Source organism: Ambystoma mexicanum, chromosome 1q, assembly GCF_040938575.1.
Source record: "Ambystoma mexicanum isolate Mex_15411 chromosome 1q, UKY_AmexF1_1, whole genome shotgun sequence".
NCBI lineage: Eukaryota > Metazoa > Chordata > Amphibia > Caudata > Ambystomatidae > Ambystoma > Ambystoma mexicanum.
The window spans coordinates 539,056,172-539,076,298 of NC_090922.1; the positions used below are offsets into that span (position 1 = coordinate 539,056,172).

Genomic DNA, 20,127 nt, shown 5'->3' on the forward strand with positions numbered 1-20,127 from the left:
CTGAGTGAGTCGGCAATGGTGTTTTTTATCCCTGCCAGATGAAAGGGTACCAGAAACATCCCTTGGGCGACGGCCCAATGCCACAGATCCTGGGCTTCCTTGGATAGGGCAGGGGGGTGGGGGGGGAAATCTGGTTACACCCTGCTTCCGAATGTAAAACATTGCGGTGGTGTTGTCGGTGAAGATCCTCACCACCTTGCCCTTGAGGGACGGAAGGAAGGACCTGAGGGCCCAGAACACTGCGCGGAGCTCCAAGATGTTGATGTGGAGAGTCTTCCCCTCAGGGAGCCAAAGGCCTCTCGCGTGGAGACCCCCAGTGTGCGCTCCCCAACCTTCTAGGGAGGCATCCGTCGTCACCGTCACCTGGTGGGCCGGGGCTAGGAAACCTGTTCCCGCTGTCAGATGAGCGCAGACACCCCACCATCGTATCTCCTGACGGAACGCTTCGTCGAGCGGGATCCTGTCCTCGAAGCTGCCCGTCGTCTGGATCCAGTGGGCGTCGAGGAATTCTTGCAAGGGCCGCATCCGAAGTCTGCAGTGGCGCACCAGATAAATGCAGGTGGACATCATTCCGAGGAGGGACTTGATAGACCCCACTCTGGCCACATCCGTGGCCAGCAGACGTTGCACCTTTCACAGGATGGTCCTTATCCTTTCCTCAGACGGTGAGGCCCACCGCGCCACTGTGTCGAGCTGTGCTCCCAGAAACAGGGCGACTTGCGACGGGACCAGGTGGGATTTTGGAAAGTTGATGGAGAACCCCAGGTCCGTGAGCAGCTGGACGGTCTTCGCAGTGTGTTCCACGGCGAGCTCCCTTGTCCTTGCCCGTATGAGCCAGTCGTCCAGGTAGGGGTAGACGTGGATCCCCTGCAGGCGCAGCCGCGCCACCACTGGTGCTAGGCACTTGGTGAATACCCTGGGCGCCGATTTTAATCCGAACGGGAGGGCCTTGAACTGGTAGTGCCGCCCTTTGACCACGAACCCGAGGAACTTTCGGTGTCTCTTTAGAATAGGGATGTGGAAGTAAGCAACGACGACAGGAAATCGCGCTCCTCCAGCTGTCCCAGCACGTGCTGGAGGGTGACCATCCGGAACTTCTGTGCCTTGATGTATTTGTTTAATCGTCGCAGGTCCAGGATGGGACGCCATCCTCCTGTCTTCTTCACGAGGAAGTATCTTGAGTAAACTCCGGAGCCCCGAAGCCTCTTTGGGACGAGCTCGATGGCACCTTTCCTGAGCATCGCCCTTACTTCCAACAGCAGTTGAGGGACGTGATTTTCCTTCCTGGCCACAGCAGGAATGCGGGGGCACCTCTTCTGGAACTCGAGGGCGTGCCCCAGGGCCAGGGCGCCCAGCACCCAACGGTCGGTGGAGATGGACTGCCACACGTCGACGAACTTAGTCAGCCGGCCTCCCACCGGGGTGCTTCGGCGGAGGCCCGACCCGACGGTCGGTTCAATCTTGCTTGGAGGCCGCTTTGCCTCCTTGACGACGATGGCGGGATCCATCCGACTTGCCGCGTCCCCTGTAGGCCTCCTGCGACGAAGACCTTGCCGCTTGACAGTACGTAGAGGAGCGGCTGCCGGCTCCCTTGGAGGCACCCCGTCTGCCTCCGGAGCTCCGAAAGGACGGCCGTCGCTGTTGGAGCACACCCAGTGCACGGGCAGTCTCCATGTCCGTCTCGATCGCCTGAAGGGATTCATCAACCGCCTTGCCAAAAAGGTTGTTCCCATCGAAAGGCATGTCCAAAACCTTGGTCTGAACGTCCTGGCGGAAATCCGTCGCCTTGAGTCATCCACGTAGTCTCAGGCAAACGCTGTTGCCCAACTGACGGAAACCAGTGTCGTCAATGTCATAGCCACCGTAATGGCGTGGTCCGAGGCAATCTCACCTTCCTGTGAGATTTCCAGGGCCTCAGCCCTTTTGGCATCCGGAAGGAAGTCCAACAGAGGGGCGATCTTGAACCACAACTCCCTGTCGTAGCAGGCTACGATGGCCAGGGCGTTGGCCGCCTTTGCAGATGAGATGACCCGTCGTCCCATCGCATCCAGCTTCCTACCCTCGCCGTCCGGAGGGGAGGTTGAAGTCGAGGCCGATGCCCCCCCCCCCGCTTTCTTCTTGGCCGCCGCCGAAACGACCGAGTCCGGGGTAGGTTACGCCCTAAGGCACAAGGGGGCAGCGTCAGGGACCCGCTACTTCTTCTCGTACCGTTCCCTCTTCGCAGGAGCCGTGGCAGGGTTCTTGAGGAGGGCGAGCCCCTCATCCCAGATGTCATCAAGAAGCGGTACGGCGAGGACCGTCTTCCTTTTAGCCTTGCGCCGTTGGTAAAGGAACCCCTCCTTTTCTTCGGGGCAGAGCTGGAAGAGCTCGGATGCCCTGGAAATCATAGCATGGAAGGACCCAATCTCGTCGGGCGGGGACGCCCGGGCAGGGGGTGACACGTCCCGTCGTCATCCGTACCCGTCATAGTCGTGTCCATGCCTGTATCATCCCCGTGGGTAGTGGACCGGGGGAAGGCAGAGAAGGCCGCAGAGGCGGGAGAGGAGGCCTAGGATGCGTCGTCCTCCTCTTAAGTGGTGGGCTCTCCGAAGGTCCTGGCTCCGGTTCCTCCGTCGGGTCTGGCTCAGGTACCTCCGTCAGGGGAAGGGGCAACCTAGTCCTTATCTCCGAGTATAAGGACTGGATGGCTGACAAAATGGCTGCCGAGTTGTCCTGCGGCCCTGGAAACGACGGGAGCGAGGGCTCTTGAGGAGCCTCGTCTGCGTCACCGTCGCCCTCGTCGGGATCCCTCCCGATGGGCTGGGCCTCCTCCACGACTTGGATGAGCTCCTCTTCAGGAGGTCGTGTCTGTATCCACGACGGCCACCAACCCCTCCCCTACCCTTTCCAACGAGGACTTCGTGGGGGTCTTCTCGATGGGCCTGAAAGACTCCCCCCTCCGCGGTGGCAGGGAGACTCTGGTACCTGAGGGCGCCTCCACTGGTGTAGCCTCCACAGGCTGAGCCAGGGCCGCAGCGACATCCTCAATCGAGGTCTTAGCAGGGTGAATTAAGGCCAACGTCACCTTCTGTACGCCTGGGGCCTTCACCTTGGGAGGGAGGGGGGGTCAGGGTCCGAGCCTCGCTCCCCCTCTGCCGGAATCTTCGAGATCGACCTGGGCCTCTCCAGAAGCTTCGCCGGGTTCTCAGACTTCCTCTTACCCGAGCCAGAGCGTTGGCTCGTGGTCGATGGCGCCGGGGAGGATGCGCCCTGCCTGGCAGCCAAGGAGCCCGACCGTTCGGCGCTCCCGGTGCCCACGGACTCGCGGTGCTTAGCCTTTTGTTGGGCCCCCATCGCCGGAGCACCCTCACAGGACTTAGAAGACCGCTCTGACTTCTTTTTCTTCTTCTCGCCTGGCGGGCTCTTACCTTCCAGCCAGTTGGGGAGACGGAGGTGGCGATCCTTCATAGTCCACTCCGACATGTTCCCACAAAACGCGCAGTCCTTTTCCTTGTGCGTCTTGTCCTCATGGAGACAATAGAGGCATAACGAATGCTCGTCCTCCTTGAAAACGTTCTGAAGCTGGCATCCAGGGCAGGTCCTGAACAGCTTCCCGGGCGTCGAGCTCCCTTTCTCCTGGGCCATGTCCAGGGTAGGCCTCAGAACTTCTGGAATCCTCCAAAAGCGTAACTCGACGAAATCTTCACCCTTGAGGGGTGTAGAAACTCCCAAACAGATCCCTGTTGATCGGAAGTAGAAACGGTGGAGCTTGAGGCTCTATTTAACCGAAAAAATGAGAAAATCTCCTGAAAAAAAGAAAGCTCGAGAGCTAAGCACAAGGACTCCCAACACTTGAACGTGCGGTAAAAATCTGAGGATGGCTGCCAGGGGAGAGGGCAGTCATTGGCTGGGGGCAGTATGACCCAGAGACCAGTGATTGGTTACTACTGAGAAAGACAGATCAGAAACAAAACTGATACTGATTTTTTTCTATACCGAGGATTCCTGGCCCGACGACGGGGAATATTCATGAGCATGTGAATCCATGCCAGACCACATGCTGGAGAACCGGTGTAACTGTCGGCACAGGAGCAGGCGATGGAGGGCAATTTCCCTAAAAAGACCTCTGAAATTCTCCTTCATGGGGTCAGAGTGTATGAGCCTCTGAAATTTTCCAAAAAAGGCATCCTCACCAAAGGCTTAGGCATTGGAGTGGGGAGAGGCCGCTCATGAGCGGAGTAATTCCAGGGGTGCAAGGGAGAGGGCTGCCAAGAAGGGCCTGCTCCAGTCTGATCAACATAGATCAAAAGGAGCAGATACAGCGAGACCATGTGCGGTAATGGCACCCAAGCATTCCAGTAAAAAATTGGACAAAAAGGATTCGCACCAGGCAGTTGATGTTCACCTGAAAACCCGCTCCCAGCACCCGACGGCGTAGGTGTAAGGGAGGAATCCAAAATGGCCAACGTATTTCATACGGGGAACAGGCGCCATTTTGTCAGCATCTAAGGAGAACTGCATCACATGTGTAAGTGAGGCAGTGATCTCTACAGACGGGTCAGAGCCCTTGACTTTAGCCTTGACACAAGGAACGTCAGCAGCGCCGGTACTGTGTGGCCTAGGAGGTTTGAGACATACTATTAGCCAAATAGACTCTAGAAGAGGAACCTCGGCAGAGCCGGTAACAGAGTAATTATGGTCAGCGACTTCACTGAGCCCCCTCAACAGAACTGGCATCACCGCAAAGACGGGAATGTTGAGGAATCCACCTCACAGACAAGATCTTGACAGGTCTCTCAGTTCTGCCCGTCACCTTAGCCTCAGAAAGAGGAACAGAGTTCGGTAACCGCCCCCTCACGAGGGGCCTCAAACCATAGTTTGGTACAGAAAGCCTCTACAGAGGCCTCGGGGCAAGCCCTGGTGTCTGTATGGGAAGCGCCAGACAAGGAGACCTGAAGCAAGCTCTGGAACCCACCGCCTCAGTAGAACTGGGCTGTCGATCATCACTCACAGGAGGGGCCTCGGTTTGTAATCCAGTGTAGGTAGGCCCCTTACGAAAGCCCTGAGAAAACTCTGGTATTTTTTTTAGGCCTGGATGGCACCTCAGGGGGAACCCCAGTAAAAGAGCTTATGAAGCCCCTCCCGGACCGGGAAGGAGTCCCCCAGTCGGGGTGCCCTAAAAACTAAAGAACTTACCAGTCGTGGTTTCTTTTCGTCGATGAAACTCTGAAAATGCAGAGGAGGAGCACGCTGAAACACCTCCTCCCACCTCTCCAGATGATGTTGAAGTGCCCAGACCGAGAGGGAATCGCAGTAAAAACGAGTCCCACCGATGACCCGGACCCAAACACTCTAAACCAAGGAGGATGGGGATCCACCCTAGTGAAGCGTCACTCGCAGGAAGAACAAGAAGGAAATTCTAAAAGAACCGGCATAGACTGACTACGACATGACCGCCAAACCGGAGGAGGAGAGAAGGACACTAGATGGAAAAAAGATCTCCCAAAGATGCAAGTGCGTCCAGCCCCAACCACGCTGAGAAAAGGACTGATGGGTGATGCGCTGGGCGGAGCTAAGGAGGGTGGTGTCACGGCCATTTTGAAAAATGTGATGCTTTTTACAAAATGTGCTCCGGTCCCGTCCCACAGGACGGAATGTCCCATAAGTATGGAGGAAAGGGGACATGACGTAGGAGTATGGGAGATTTATCTTGTTTATGCAGTCCCCCCCCCCCCCAACTCCCCAGCACTTTTTGCTGGACTTTTTTTCCTTAGTATCCCCCTCCTACAACTTTATACTCAGATTAGCACGCACCACTGTATGTGTTGTGCCAAGGGGATACTTTGCATCCTTCTGCTCCTGTGAATTTTTAGTTACTTAGCCAACCGTATAGTTATGGCTGGTGGGAGTGGACGTGTTCTACCAACTATTGTGCTATTTCTTTTACCGCAGATGGTATTCAGAGTCTTGGCTGTGCACAATAGGGTCATCTATGTTCTAACATGGTGGCTCCTTTCTTTTTTCGCTATTTCTAGCATGGTGGTTCTTTGTTAGCCCTTCTACCATTCTGGGAGGGGGAGGCATTTGTGTGCGTTTTGCATCTGGCGAGAACCCTTGGGTGTCCACATCTAGGCTCCAGTGTGGCGTGTCTGGGCAAGCAGAAAGTGTGGGAGGAGTTTGTCAATCCCCTGCCCTTTGTCTGCCCAAGTGCCTGAATGGAACCAGTGCCCCCTGGGGGGCTGGCTGTCCCGATTGGACAGCCTCCCGCCCCCTTTCTGTAAACTGCTGAGAGAGATTGCAGAGGATTGTGTGCTGAAAATGAATAAAAAGGTGAGGTTCCTGAGGTGAAAGGCAAATCAACCACTGGAAACTGAAGTAACCGAAGAAGAAAACCAGAGACGCCTGCAGACCCTTTGCATCACTGAAGAGCCCACTGCTTTCCTGACCCCGTTTTCCATTCGACAGAGGAGCTCCGAAGAGGACTCCTTCCCTTTCGCTGGTGGGAGCAACCAGCCCCAAAACAAACTACAAACTGAGCCATCTCCCGATCTGCAGACCGCGAATACCAGGAGACCTCTGACCCCTTTACAGTGCAACACCTTTGAAGGGCAAAACCATCCAGGTCTTTGCTGCGTTCCAGGTGAACCTCCAGAAACACGATTGTTAGGCAAAGTTTGTATGCAGTACCCTCTGGGAACACTACAAACAACTCTGACTACAGGTATAGGAAACCCAACCTTTGGTACAAGCCTATACTACACAGTTTTGGTAGCGTGTTGAGCAGCCAGGCTTATCCCAAGAGGGTTCAATGTGAGTTGTAGTGGAGTTACACAGATTTACAGTTGCACATATTCAAATAAACTTACTCAAGGTTTCTTGGATAGACAATATTTAATTTATCAGTCAGTTAGAATAAGCCTTCTTCAGAAGTGAGCAATATAATAGTAACACTCAAATACACAGTCTTAATATCTCTAAATCAGTAGCTACCCTTTTGGGTGACTTCAATTGCTAGGGTGCATTTAGAATCATATAGTAATAAGTCAAAGGAAAATATTATCTAGAACATACAAGAAACCACAAATACTCTTAAGCAGGCAAATACTTGTGGATGCCTCCAGAAAGGGTCATTCAGTACAAAAGGCAAAGCCAAAATCAATGGGCAAAAGTCTTATATAGGATGGAGCACCTCTGGTAGGTAAATGGAAAAGTCTTTGCACAATGTTTTAGAAGTCTTTGGAGAAAAGAATCAAATGCAGGGCCATAAGCTCATTAGACTTCTGAGTAGTAGAAGATGCAAGAAACCTTGAGTGTAAGAGTTTATTTGAATACTTGTAACTGTAAATCTCTAACTCCACAACAGCTCACATTGACCCCCTCTTGTGATAAGCCTGGCTGCTCAACACGCTACCAAAACTGTGGTACAAGCTTATACCAATGGTTGAGTTTCCAATACCCGTTGTCAAAGTTGTTTGTGGTGTTCCCAGAGGGTACTGCATAAAGACTTTGCCCAATAACGATCTTACTCATCTACAGCCCCCTCACCAGAGTGCAGGACTCCAGAATAGAAGATCGACCAGGTGAAAACCATCCTTTGTTGCTGCTGAGAAAAAAGGCACCAAAACCACAGACGGACCATGGAAACCGAAGAAATCTGTGCTCGGGTCCTCTCTCTCTCAAGACTGCTGTGGAGACATCCCATTCAGAGTCCTTCCTTTCGTCACAAGACCGAGGAATCGGGAGACCGGGACCATTGCTGCTGCATGTCGTCGTATTAACTCTTCTAGCATCTTTTCCTAGAGACAAAAATATCCTAATGGAACTTTTGCTTATCTACTGCTTCGTCAGACTTTGATCTCTCCTCAAACTGACTTTCGCATATAGTTAGGGATTGGGCTTTAAAAGTGTTAGTTTGCCAAGAAAGTGTCTCTAGAACGTTAAGCTCTGCTACTGTATGACTAACCAACCTTTATCCTTTCTAAAAAATGTTATCTTATGTAGTTTTGCTAACTAAATACAATTACTGTATCTCTTTGCCTTAACGTGAGTGTGTGGTCGTACCGATGATACGACTGAAGCAGTGGCCTTTGAAAAGTATTTATAGGTATTCCAAGTGTGTAGGTTAATTGAACTAAGTATATTTCTGACTTCCGTGTGTAAATATAATAAAAGGTATAATTTAATATACCATTATTTGTGCCTTTCTGTGAACTACTGTACTAACTAGGTTCAGTGTACTTACCTACAGCTCGCATCTTCCTCATAAGCCGGACTGCTCTGCCAAGGTTCCTTGAGTAGTACAGACATATACCAAGAGTTGGAAACTTGTATCCCAAGGGATAGTTTTATGAAGTCTTACCTCAAGGGGACTTTAGGAAAACTCCCCCAACAACAAACCCTGCAATTTTTCCTCCTCTCCTTCTCATTCCTCTCGTCCATATGTCCTTTGTCTTTCCTTTTCAAATCTTCTCCACTGGGAAGTCCATTTTTGGCCAGGGATGTTCAGTCCCTTTGTTCTTTTTTGCTCTTCAACATTGGGGCTGGATGGATTAGTGCACTGCACCAACAAATACATTTAAAGAAACACTACATAAAATAAATATTTGATTCCGCTCTTGTGTCGGTGTCATTATGTCTAGCTGTTTTCCCTTAGTGAGTAAGAATGCAGCCCCTTCTAACCAGGCCCCATTTGAGTCACCAAAAGAAACAGGCACTGAAAGGTAGGCTTGCTTCCCCTGCCTTGTGGGATGGAACAGGTCTACATCAGGGAGCACTCTGGTCTGCAGGAGGGCGCCCCCCCCCCCCCGCCACCACCCAGAGTACCCCACGAACACTACAAAACAAATACCATACAGTACACGTTTCAAGGGCTACTAAAGTGATCAAAAAGGACTTTTCTAACCAATACTCGTTCGGCCCAATCAGTAATATTTGGTCTATCTTTTCAGCTTCTACGGGGTTATAAATCTCCGAGTTGGCTGGTTCTCAGATTAGGAGGCTGGTCTCGTCTACAGTAGAACTAACACTGGTAACCAATCCAGGCTCTTAAAAGTCTTGAACCACCTCCCTAAGCTCAACTGGACATGCTAGGTTTGTAAGCAAGACTGGGAGGATCAGTAAGTAATAGAAACTGCAGACAAAGGGAGAGGGTAAATAAATAAATAAATACAAAAAATACAAAAAAATTGCAGTAGACCCACGCTCCCCTAGTGCACGAGACCCACAATGAAAAATGCTTTTGTAAATTAAAATACTATTGCTTATAATGTTCTCAAACAGTATACCTTTCTACAACAGAAGGGAACAAAAGAACCACCCACTTCCTCAGCGTTCACAACAATGTAATAGCAACACCTGTCTTAGTACCTGTGGGGAGTCATACACCGTTCTACTAGTTGCGTTTTGTATCAAGCTATAGATAAAGAGACCTGCTCTCCACACAGACACTAGTACTAATCTACCTGTGGCCTTTTAAAATTATTTACTATAGAGTTTTGGTTTGCCAAGACAATTCTGTATACCTATGAGGTTTGCTAAATTTGTTGACTGCCTTGTGATGTTCCACCTGAAAATTCACATTAGAAACTAGTCGAGCAAGAAGGACTCGGACATTCCCCTCACGAGTAAAGCAATGCAGACGGGCAGTCCATATTTGCAGACATTTTCACAATGGCAACTACTACTAGAATTATGGGGAATGCAGTCCCAAAAGTTGCTCAGTGTGTAGCACTAGCAGGATTCAGATGGCCCACATATCTGGCTGGCCTCGCTAGACTACCCTTAACCCTCTCCTACCACCTATGCTTCTGCCCCCAAATCCCTCTCCACATTGCTTGCACTCACAGCACCAACACCTTTATTCTAGAAAGAGTGCATTTGCCAGCATAGGGCACCCTGGAAGTGTCTTGGTGTGGTTGGTATGGTAGCCAAAGTTATCAGGGGGGCTGGGGTCATGATGCAGAGGTGTTGAATGGTCAAAGGGATAACAATGATCCTTGGGTGATGCCAGACAGCAAAGGGTCCAACAGTAGCTGCCCTGTGTCTGCCATCAATTTGATACCAGTTCCTTGAATACACAAGTCTTGTTTGAGGAAAGTCACCAATGTGACATGGTCAATCGCATCATAGGCCGCTGATAGGTCAAACGCAACAGGCTGATTGCATTTTATGGCATCAATGAAATCTTCCTCAATGACCATCCAAGTAGATTTTGTGGTTCTTGCCAGGTCTTAACAGAGACCCTGGTTACTGCAGAACAAGTGATTTGCTTCTCTGAAATTTTGCAACACCTTAGTCGCAATCCACCCAAGTACTGACAATTACATCCGTAGTTTGCTATATCAGGGATGTTGGCATTTGCCTTTCCAGTAAGGGGTTAGTTAGTAGTGAACATTTTGAGTGCAATGAAGTGGTGGACAGTGTATATGAAAGATGGAAGTTCAGCACTAAATTCAGTAGCATATGCTGTAATTTACACAACTTGCTGTGAGAGGAGGCCTATGTGTGCTGAAACCAAGCATTACTCGGTCACACAAAATAGACAAGCCAGGCTCGGAATTAACATTTAATTATAGACATACTTCAGAATAAAACACGAGGCTTGGAGGCGCAGCATCGTGGCTGGAATGCGGTAAATGTGGGGCGAGATGCTGTTTTGCTGCAAGTCCATGTCTTTGGAAAGACACAAAGTTAGATGGGGAGAAGGGAAGCAATAGGTAGGTCCTCATACCCTCCCCCCACCAGACCTTTGAAGCTTGTGGATCAACAGCAGGTTCCCCACTTAAAACAGTGCTTTGTGCAGGATCACAGGGTGGCATTGGGCGTTTTTGGTAGAGCTTCTTCCAACATGCGCAGGAGCAGCTCATGGATGGGTTTGCAAACACGCGAGTAGCCATAGCGCGTTAGGTGAAGGTAGTCATACATGTCATGGTGGCTGATGCTACCGTCTGAGTTCACAAAGCCAGGGTCAACATTGAGAAATTGAGCATTGTCCAATTTCGGCAGCGAGAGCTTCAGTAGCTCATTCACCTTCTGGTTCCTTTCTCGCAGAGGGTTGGGGTTCTTTCCCCTTGGGAGCAAGCCCTGCAATGAAAACAAAAATATAGAAATATAAGCTTACAAGTAAAAGACCCTTTCAGAGATTCTAAGAACAGCAGGAAGAATAAGGGATGACTAAACACCACACGTGTCCCAAGGAAGTGCTTAGACAATGGGATTGTAACATATCTGCGACACTAGTTAAAAGCATGATGTTCATTAAAGATGCACATGTGAGTAGAAGAGGTCTGGGTACAGCAAAAACCAAGTCGAAATTACATTTTTTCCAACTCTAGGATATAATCTTATAGGCTGACTGTGGGGATGTGGGGGGAGAGCGGGACGCACGGCCAGAGGAGCCCGCTGTGCCGCGGGCGTGTGCGGCGCCGAACGCGGGCGCCGGGAAGGCGTCCCTGTTAAAGGAAGAGCCCTGTCGGCGTCCCGCGACGGTGCCGACGTTGCAGCCGCGGCGCCGCGGGTGCTCACAGCCGCAGCGCCGCGTCTGCCCACAAGGACCGGGTTCACTGGCGCTGCGGCTGGGAGACCCGCGAGCCCAACGTACCTCGGCGGCGAGGCTCGGGAACTAGAGAGCCTGACTCGTGCCGACCGCTCGGCGTCGGAGGTGCGCCAGTCAGCTGGGCAAGGACCCATCGGGGGCAGCCAACCAGAACCCCCTCCTTACCTCATGCAGGGCAGACCCAGAACGATAGCATGGGGCCTCAAGCAGGACGGGCCTCCGGGAGACATGCCTCGAGGGAGACACAACGTTGGGGGGGGGCGGGGCCAATGGAGAGGGTGGGGCTGACAGCAGGGAGGGGAACCTAGAGTCAGGCAGCCAGAATAAAGGAGGAGGTGGGGAGGAGGCAGCACTATTCATAGAGGGTGGGTGCCTAGGGTCCCCACCAATCAGACAGGGGGGGAGGGAAGTTGTCCCAGATTGGCCCTTTTTCCCTCCAAACCCCAGGTATAAAAGGGACTGGCCTAATGGCGTTTGTGTTGCTTTTTGCAGGGAGAAGGAAAGGAGAGTGAGAGCAACTGGTGGGCCTATCCGGGTCTGTGAGAGTAGGAGACCCTCAAGGAGAAGAGGAACTCCTGGTGCCTTTTACTCACAGTGAAGTAACTGTGGGGTCAACCTGGAGTCCAACTACCTTGGTTAAGACATTGTGTAAATAAAGGTCTACAAAACTCCACTTCGCCTACTGTTGTGATTTCTACACTGACATACCCCCATTGCATCAGGCAGATGCTAGCACAGTCCGGTTTCTTTGCATTGTGGGACTTTTAGTCCTGGATTTCCACACAGGACAGAGAAGGAAAGATTTGCAAAAGAAAAACCTGGACTTACACGAGCTGAGCCTCCCTGCACTACTGCTGGACTCTCTGGGATATTTATCTGACTCCAGATGCGAGAGACCTTTTTGTCTGAACTACCTCCTGCATGTACTTTGGTTTTGCGTTCACTGGACCCCCCTCTTAAAAAGGGACTCTGAAGGAGACCTCAGCCCCTAGTCTTTTCGAGCATCATGCTTTCCTATGGCAGCACCCCCATCATAGGTGGTATGCTACCAGGGACTCTTATGGTCCCTTTTGCAATGTCGTTTTGGGTTAACTGGGGTGCTCCCCCAGGCCCACCAGTGCCGAAGTAGTCACTTCCTTTTTGTGACTGGTATTTTCTAACAATTGCAGCACAAGTCATCCTCAATGGAGTGCTGTGGGGCCACTTTGTATTCCCTTAACTTTGTTGGAAATGACAATATGGTTACTTTCCAGGCATCCCCTGAACAGGTTGGCAGCAATCGTTAGGTTTTACTCTTCTTCCGATGCATTGATCAATGCTGCTGCCGAAGCCACGATAATGCTCTACAGCGGACTCAAAATGGCTCCCCTTATCATTTTAAGTCCTGGCCTGCCCTTACTTGGCTGTCGACCCTTCCTTCCCAGGTGGGGCAGGGCCCTTTCCTTTCACGCACCATTGCAGTTTTCTTGCAGACAGCCTTCGAAGGTTCGCCGTTGTGCGTGCTGGCAGACAGTGGGGCGGGGTCGCACAGACCCCAATACATATTCCTATATGAGACTGTTGCCGAGGAAGATTTTGGAAGGCTGGTTGTCCCCCCATTAGACAGCCATCTCCAAGTTTGAATGTTAGTGGTGTCCTTATCGAAGGCTGGGGTTGGCCCAGCCCCTTCTCTAGATACAAGGAGACTAGCTGGACCCAGGAACATGAGCCGACCACTGGACCAGAAGCGATCCAAAGTAGTAGACGACCAAGGAACACTGGAGAACTGCACTAATGACCATTACTGGATCAGTAGAAACCACTGCATCACGCACCTCGACAGGTAAGACCACTGAGGTGGCTTCCTCCTCAAGACTGGTGGAACCTCCCAGTCACCTGTACTGCTCAAGGTTGGACACCGGTTTTCCACCACTGGAGCATGCACTGCTGCATTTGCCCTGCTAGGCCTGAAAATAGCTAGCCCCCATTGCATGGACTTCTGGCTGCCCAAACAGCTGGAATTCAACGCAGACATCTTCAAGGCTCTGCTGGGACTCTAGAAATCCTCTGTGTTACCCTCCCCACCAGGAGGAGACGGGCCTGCAGGTCTACCAGAGTTCAACCGCTGAGTTGCAGAGTGTTCCCCTGACCCTGTCCAGGGACAATCCAAGGCATGCATCCATGAAGATCTCCTCAAGGATCTCTTCTTTGTAGTGGATCCATGTATCCTGCCCGCCGTCTGAGGCCAAAGGCTTCCAACAACCCGGGTTTACCAACCAGTGACCAGGCAGCCCTGCCCGACTCCAACAATGAGCCTTCCTACTCCCAATGCTTTGTCGTCATCCAGGCATATTCCTAATATTCAGGACATTTGGGGGCAGAGATGACAAATCTATTGTCCGGCTCCCCTCCCCATTGGGATTGCATTGGGCGTAAAGTCCTCCTTCCCATAGCGCTATCCAGGGCTGCCCGAGGGTGGTGGCGTCCGGGTCAGTTCTTCGGGTCCTCTTGACTACCAGGGGTGGTCGTTGCTCCTCTTTAAACCAAACGGTACTTAAGGTATCTTAAGTCCCTAACTTCCAGTGATATCTATGGCCTAACCCTTGTACTGTACCTACTGGAAATTAGCGTGTCCTCCGATCTACTCGCCTCCATTCTCCAGAACCTTTTGGGACTACTAAAAACTTCAGAGACTCGGGTACACTAGGACTGGACTTCCAAGATTTAGTATGTGCTATTGGGCCTACCTGTGCAATAACATCACTTGCTCCCTACTTTGAAGGTTTGCATTAACGATGTTCTATGCTAAAGTAGTTTAAAAAGTAGTGTGTAACCCATATGGGTGACCAACTGTGAGTTGTACATATGTGCTAAAGTATTTTCACCTACATCATGATTGTTAAAGTGTGCCTTTGTGTAGTCTTCTAATAAAAGTATCATTTTTTTTTGTATAACTTACCTGTGTGGGTCTGTTAGTTAACTTTTCTGCTAAGTGTCAAATGTACTACACAACTGTGCCCCCCCCCCCCGCCCGTCCCCCTTCATCCGTAGTTCAGGCTTGCTGCTTAGCCATGCTTCTATAGAGTGGTCTTGCGCAGCTGTGCTGTTAAGAAAACCTTGCTAACCTTAGGTTGGATTTTCCCAGTCCCTTCTAAGATACAGAGTCTGAAAAACCTTGCTAACAGCTAGGCTATCGCCCACTCCAACAAACCATTTGTTAAGATGGATTTTTAGAACTCACCCTGAGGAAAGGTTCCGAGAGGTTACCCTATTTTAGCGAACAGGGACTAGACACTATGGTCTACGCAAACTCAAATCAAGGTAGGTGGTAGAGCAGTAATGCTTAGACATGAAGTGACAAGATACTGTAAAATTCGATTTGTGTGCAAGTATAAAAATACACTTTTAGGCCTAAACAGTAAGAAATGCAAATCACAGTTAAGGAGCATTAGTAAAAATAGCATGAACATATACATTGACAGTGCGTGATCTCACTAGAAATCACCCACACTTTCTTTTTAAGACAGTTAAGAGATTCAATCCTTAAAATGTCAAGAACAGGGGTGTGGGGAGGGAGGTGTCAGTCCACTAGAATTCACCCCTGGTGTTCCAAGATTCCCTGGGCCCACTTACTTTGCTGATTCTGTTGCAGAGGGTCCAGGGGTCGCGGGTGCAATGGTTCTTTTCGGTTCGGGATTGGGTCTGGCTAGGTGCTGTTCCAACACTTCCAAAAGGCCCAAAGGGGCAGGATCTCCTTTAGGAGTTCGGACTGCTTGGTCCTACCAGTCCAACAGTCGAAGCACCAATTAATGTTTTTGGGAGATCGATCCAGCGAGAGAGGGCTTTGCCAGGACAGGGATGGAGTCATGCCAGGCATCTTCAAAAGTTTTCCTTTGGTCTTCAGCGGACAGCAACTCTTCTTAGGGATCACAACTCCAGACGACGATCTGAGGAATGGCTGCAGGGTGACCCCTTTTATTCAAAACTCAAGCTATGGTCGGTCGTTCACGGCCCACACAGGTTAAGGATCTACTCTACACAATTCAAACTGGCAAGGGCTATCCAATCAGACAGCTATTTGAATGGATTTCTAAACTCTGGCCTGGTGGGCAGATGTTTAGAAGGCCAGACTTGTTAGATGAACAGGAGACACGCAGGGAAGATCGCCAGACCAATTCACGGTAGCTTGGAGAGCAGTCAAGGTGAAATCTCAGGAGGAGTGAGGGTGACCAGGGATCTCCAATGAGCACACACAGTGAAACATCAAGAATTAGACAGAAGCATACGAAAATATGCTATTTATTATAGGCCCAATAATACAAATGAATACTGAACTGCAATAGTAAAACACCACACAAGCAACACACTGAGAAAATTCTATTTTATTTTTATTATTTGTAGAGCGCACTACAGCCCAAAGGCATTGAGGCGCTTTTTACATGAAAGTGTATGTAAGCAGGATTACAATTAAGACATGCGGTTGCTTGGTTACATCATATGTGCTAGGTTACAAGGTACATTTGGGCACATGGTTGGTTTCAATAGAGTACAGAGTAAGAGCTAGGATTTAACAGTTCAGACAAATAGCCTAGTTTTGAAGGCTTTGCGGAACGCTAGGTGAGAGTCAATAACCCTGATGCGCGTAGGTAGGGCGTTCCAGTGGGTGGCAGCAATGGCTGGGAAGCTGGAGCCCCCTGCACGCACTCAGTGTTTTGGGCTTGGCGATCATATTGGTATAGGCTAGTCTGGATGGTCTGGCGGTTGTTGGCATGGCTATGCGAGGTAGGGGGGAGCCAGATCATGGAGGCACTTCTGGGTGAGGGAGAGGATTTTGAAGATGATTCTCTGTTTAAGGGGAAGCAGGGGACCAGTCTTCTCAGGTCAGATATGTGATCCTTTTTAGAAAATCCTGTGGCAGCCCTGAGGGCGTTGTTCTGGACAAGTTGGAGTTTGGCAATTTTTTTTCTAGATGTCCCTCCGAGGAGAGCATTGCAGTAATCCAGTCTTGAGCCGATAGTAGCCCTAGCGATGGTAAGGCAGTTCTGTGCCGTTAGGAAGGGTCTTCCTGCATTGAGCATTTTTGCGTAGTATGCCAACGAGGAAGCAATGACGTTTACCTGCCTATTCATGGTGAGATTAGAGTCTAGATAGACTCCCAGGGTCTTAACTGTATGGGACACAGCGATGGATATATTATCAATGGTGAAGGAGCAATAGTTCTTGTCGCGGTTACCCAGTATGGTTGGTGACCCAATCAGCAAAAGCCCGGTTTTGTCACTGTTGAGGCACAGCCAATTTTCTGCCATCCAGGCTTGGATAGGGCAATAAATGGAATTAAGGGTGGTCCCGTCTGCCTTAGTCACAGGAGCACCTGGGTGTCATCAGCGTAGTTGGTGCATGAGATGCCCAGGGTGTCAAGAAGGTTGAAGAGGGGCCTAGTCAAAAGGTTGTAAAGGGTAGGCACAAAGAAAGAGCCCTGAGGCACCCCACATTTAAATTTGACTAGGAGAGGCACACGCTGAGTCGGAGAAGACTTTCATGGCCCTTTCCTGTAGAAACAAAGTGATCCACGCACACGCCTTGGGGGAGAAGTTGGCTGCAATGGAGAGGGGATGGCAGAGAGTATTGTGGTCCACGAGCTCAAACGCGGCCGATAGGTCAAGGAGCAGAAGGAGCACAGGTTTGTCGGCGTCTCGGGTGTCGTCCATTTGATTTTTTAGGTCGAGGAGGGCCGTTTCGGTCCAATGTCGTGGTCTGAAGCCAGACTGCCGAAGGTCCAGAAGGCGGTGGTCCTTAAGGAATTTTTGGACTTGCAGGTAGGCTTTGTCCAGAACTTTGAGCAGGAAGGGGACAGTGGTGATGGGCCTGTAGTTCCCAGATGCCGATGGGTCAATGGATGGCTCGTACCCAGGCCTCCTTAAGGTCAGATGGGACATGGCCAGACTGAAAGGATGCATTAATAAATGCTGTCAAAAAGGGGGCAAGGGTCGAGCCACAGTCTTTAATGAGCTGAGCAGGGCATGCGTTGCCCTTACAGTTAGAAGGTTTGATGGTTTTAGGAGAGAGAGAGATGACTTCAGATTCATTCATATCCTTGAAGTTGAATACCGGGGAGGAGTTGATTTTAGTCTCCTTGTTCTGGTTACTGTTCAGAGTGGCAATTTGGAGAGTTAGGGCCTTTTGATGAACTAGGATATTTGTTTGCAGGCATGGCAGATTGGATGTTGTTGCACCAGTTTTCATCCTTCAGCAGGGTAGGTGGCAGGGTGGACAGGGTTTCCAACTCCCTAAAAATGGCAAAGATTTCTTTGGTGCCTGATTTAGCATTAGCTATCCTAGTGTTGAAGGCGTTGGCTTTGGCCTGGATTATGCCCGATTTGTAGTCATTGAAAGACAATTTGGTTGTGTCATTGGGTTTGGCTTTCCAAGCTGCGAGGGCGGCTTGTTTTTTAGCACGCAGTTGGAGCAGTTCCTGGAAGAACCAGGCATTAGTGTGTTTGGTTTTCTTGGCTTTCCTGAGAGTGAGGGGAGCGATAGTCAACTGCTTGGGTGATCGCTGGCTTGAAGGTTCTAGCAAGAGTTTTGGGATCCTGCGAGAAGGGGGCCTGGAGTGCAGGCACTTTGAGGAATGGAGTGATGTTTTCCGCAGTGAGTCGACGAGAACTTCTGGCGAGACCTGGAGGGAGGGGGATAGTGGGCTTGGGAGGCCCTTTGGAGGTATCGAGGTCAAATTGGAGGTAGTGGTGGTCAGACCACGGGATGGGTGTGTCCCGTGGGTGTGTTCTCAGTAATAAATACTGGGCAGTTGTGGTGGGTAACCCAATCCAGTGAGCGTCCTTTAGAGTGCCTAGGATTGGAGATGCTTTGCACGAATCCTAAAGTAGATAAGGCTATATTGAAAGTGGCTGCGTGGGCGTCATTGGGATCATTGAGGCCAAGATTAAGGTCACCTGTTAGTAAGACTTTGGATGTCTTTTTCAGGTTGCCCGAGAGGGAGTGAATGAGGGAGTCATGGAATTCAGTGATCAGACCCCGGGGTCGATGGATGATGTGAAGAGCCAAAGTCACGTTGGGGGAGAGATTGATTTTAAGTGGGAGGTGGCCAAAGTAACCTTCCGTTCTCCTAATAGCCAGACTTTCTTTGCCGATGAGAGCTACTCCACCGCCCCTAGCGAGGGGTCGGTTTTGCCTGTAGATGGTGTATCCATCTGGGATGGCGAGGGCTGGGCCAGATGTTTCATTGAACCAGGTTTCAGTAATGATGAGGTCTGTATTATTCTTGAGTATGAGGTCATGGATATCCAAGGTGTGGGCTGGGACAGAATGGGCATTGACCAGACCACATTTCAATGAGGTGGTAGGTACAGTTCCGTGGACAGGCACCGAAGAGCCATTGGTTATTGGCATAGGAATAGTAATGTCAATGGGGGCAGAACATTTATAAATATATATAGCGCAAAACCAAACCCGCAGGTAGCCGGGCGCAAACATTACAAGGATACTTGAGAACTTAGTTACAGTGACAAGCAAAATAGGCAGTAGGACAGTTCAGCAGCATTAGTCTGAATATACTTATACAGTTAATGCCAGGTGTCGGCAGCATAAAGAGCTAAGTAACAATCAACCACAGTTTTGTAGTCCCGGTAGGATCCAGTGAAATTCCTAGATACTAGCAGTGGTAGTCGGAGGTCCCTATGGGGGGGGTCAAGTTAACAAAGGGCATAGTCGGAAGGTGTCACTCGGGACGAGTGGTTCTAGTAAAAGAGGGTGTTGATTCTATGTGCTAGATAGGGAGGAGCTATATTGTTGAGGCATTTGGACGTGAGCGAAAGCGTTGAGGGTGATCCTGTCTTTAATTTTTAGCCAGTGGATATTCCTTCTGGAGGTAGAGACATGGGCTATGTTAGGACTGTTTAAGGCTACTCTAAGAGCGTTATTTTTAAGTGTTTGGAGTTTGCGGAGGATATACTGGTTAGATCCCACACATGGGGCATTACCATAGCTAATGCACTTATCATATCCAGATTGGACTAAGGTAATACAGCTAGACTGTTAGGAATGGTCTACATGCTCGGATCAGTTTACAAGTATAGGCTGTGGAGGATGCTAGGGGATTAATTTGTTTCTTAAAAGTGAGTCCAGATAGACCCCAAGGGTTTTGACTGCAGGCATCACTTTGACGACATTGTTGTCAATGTTAAACAAGGCATAGTTTGTGTCTTTTTTTTAAAAAAAAATCGCTGTCTCTGTGGCAAGGATCCAAATCTCCGTTTTGTCGTCATTCAGACAGAGGCCATGGGATGCCATCCATGCCTGAATGAGGAGATCTATCTCGTTTACCAAAGCTGAGTCTTCCAAGAAGTTACCCGAAAGGGGGAGGAGGATCTGAGTGTCATCTGCGCAGTTAGTGTAGATGATACCGAGTCTATCCAACTTGTCAAACAAAAGTTTGGTAAAGATGTTGTACATAATAGGAGACGCACATGATCCCTGGGGGACACCGCAGGAGACTTGTATGGGATTAGCAGCTATGGGGGGGGAGGGGAGGGGGAGAAGACTCATTGTCCGGTTAGCAAGGAAGGAATGTACCCAGGTTATGGCATCGCTTGAAAAAT

At 50.2% G+C, this 20,127-nt stretch overlaps 1 protein-coding gene across 1 annotated transcript in view; it reads right to left on the minus strand.

Moving 5' to 3' along the window:
• Positions 1–10,530: 10,530 nt before the first annotated feature.
• Positions 10,531–20,127, minus strand: part of PAFAH1B3 (platelet activating factor acetylhydrolase 1b catalytic subunit 3) — a 171,169-nt gene continuing 161,572 nt past the window's right edge. Inside the window, exon 6 of the mRNA XM_069640961.1 lies at positions 10,531–11,061. Within this exon, the coding sequence (XP_069497062.1) occupies positions 10,783–11,061 (279 nt within the window). The 3' untranslated portion in view covers positions 10,531–10,782. The remainder of the gene's footprint in view (positions 11,062–20,127) is intronic.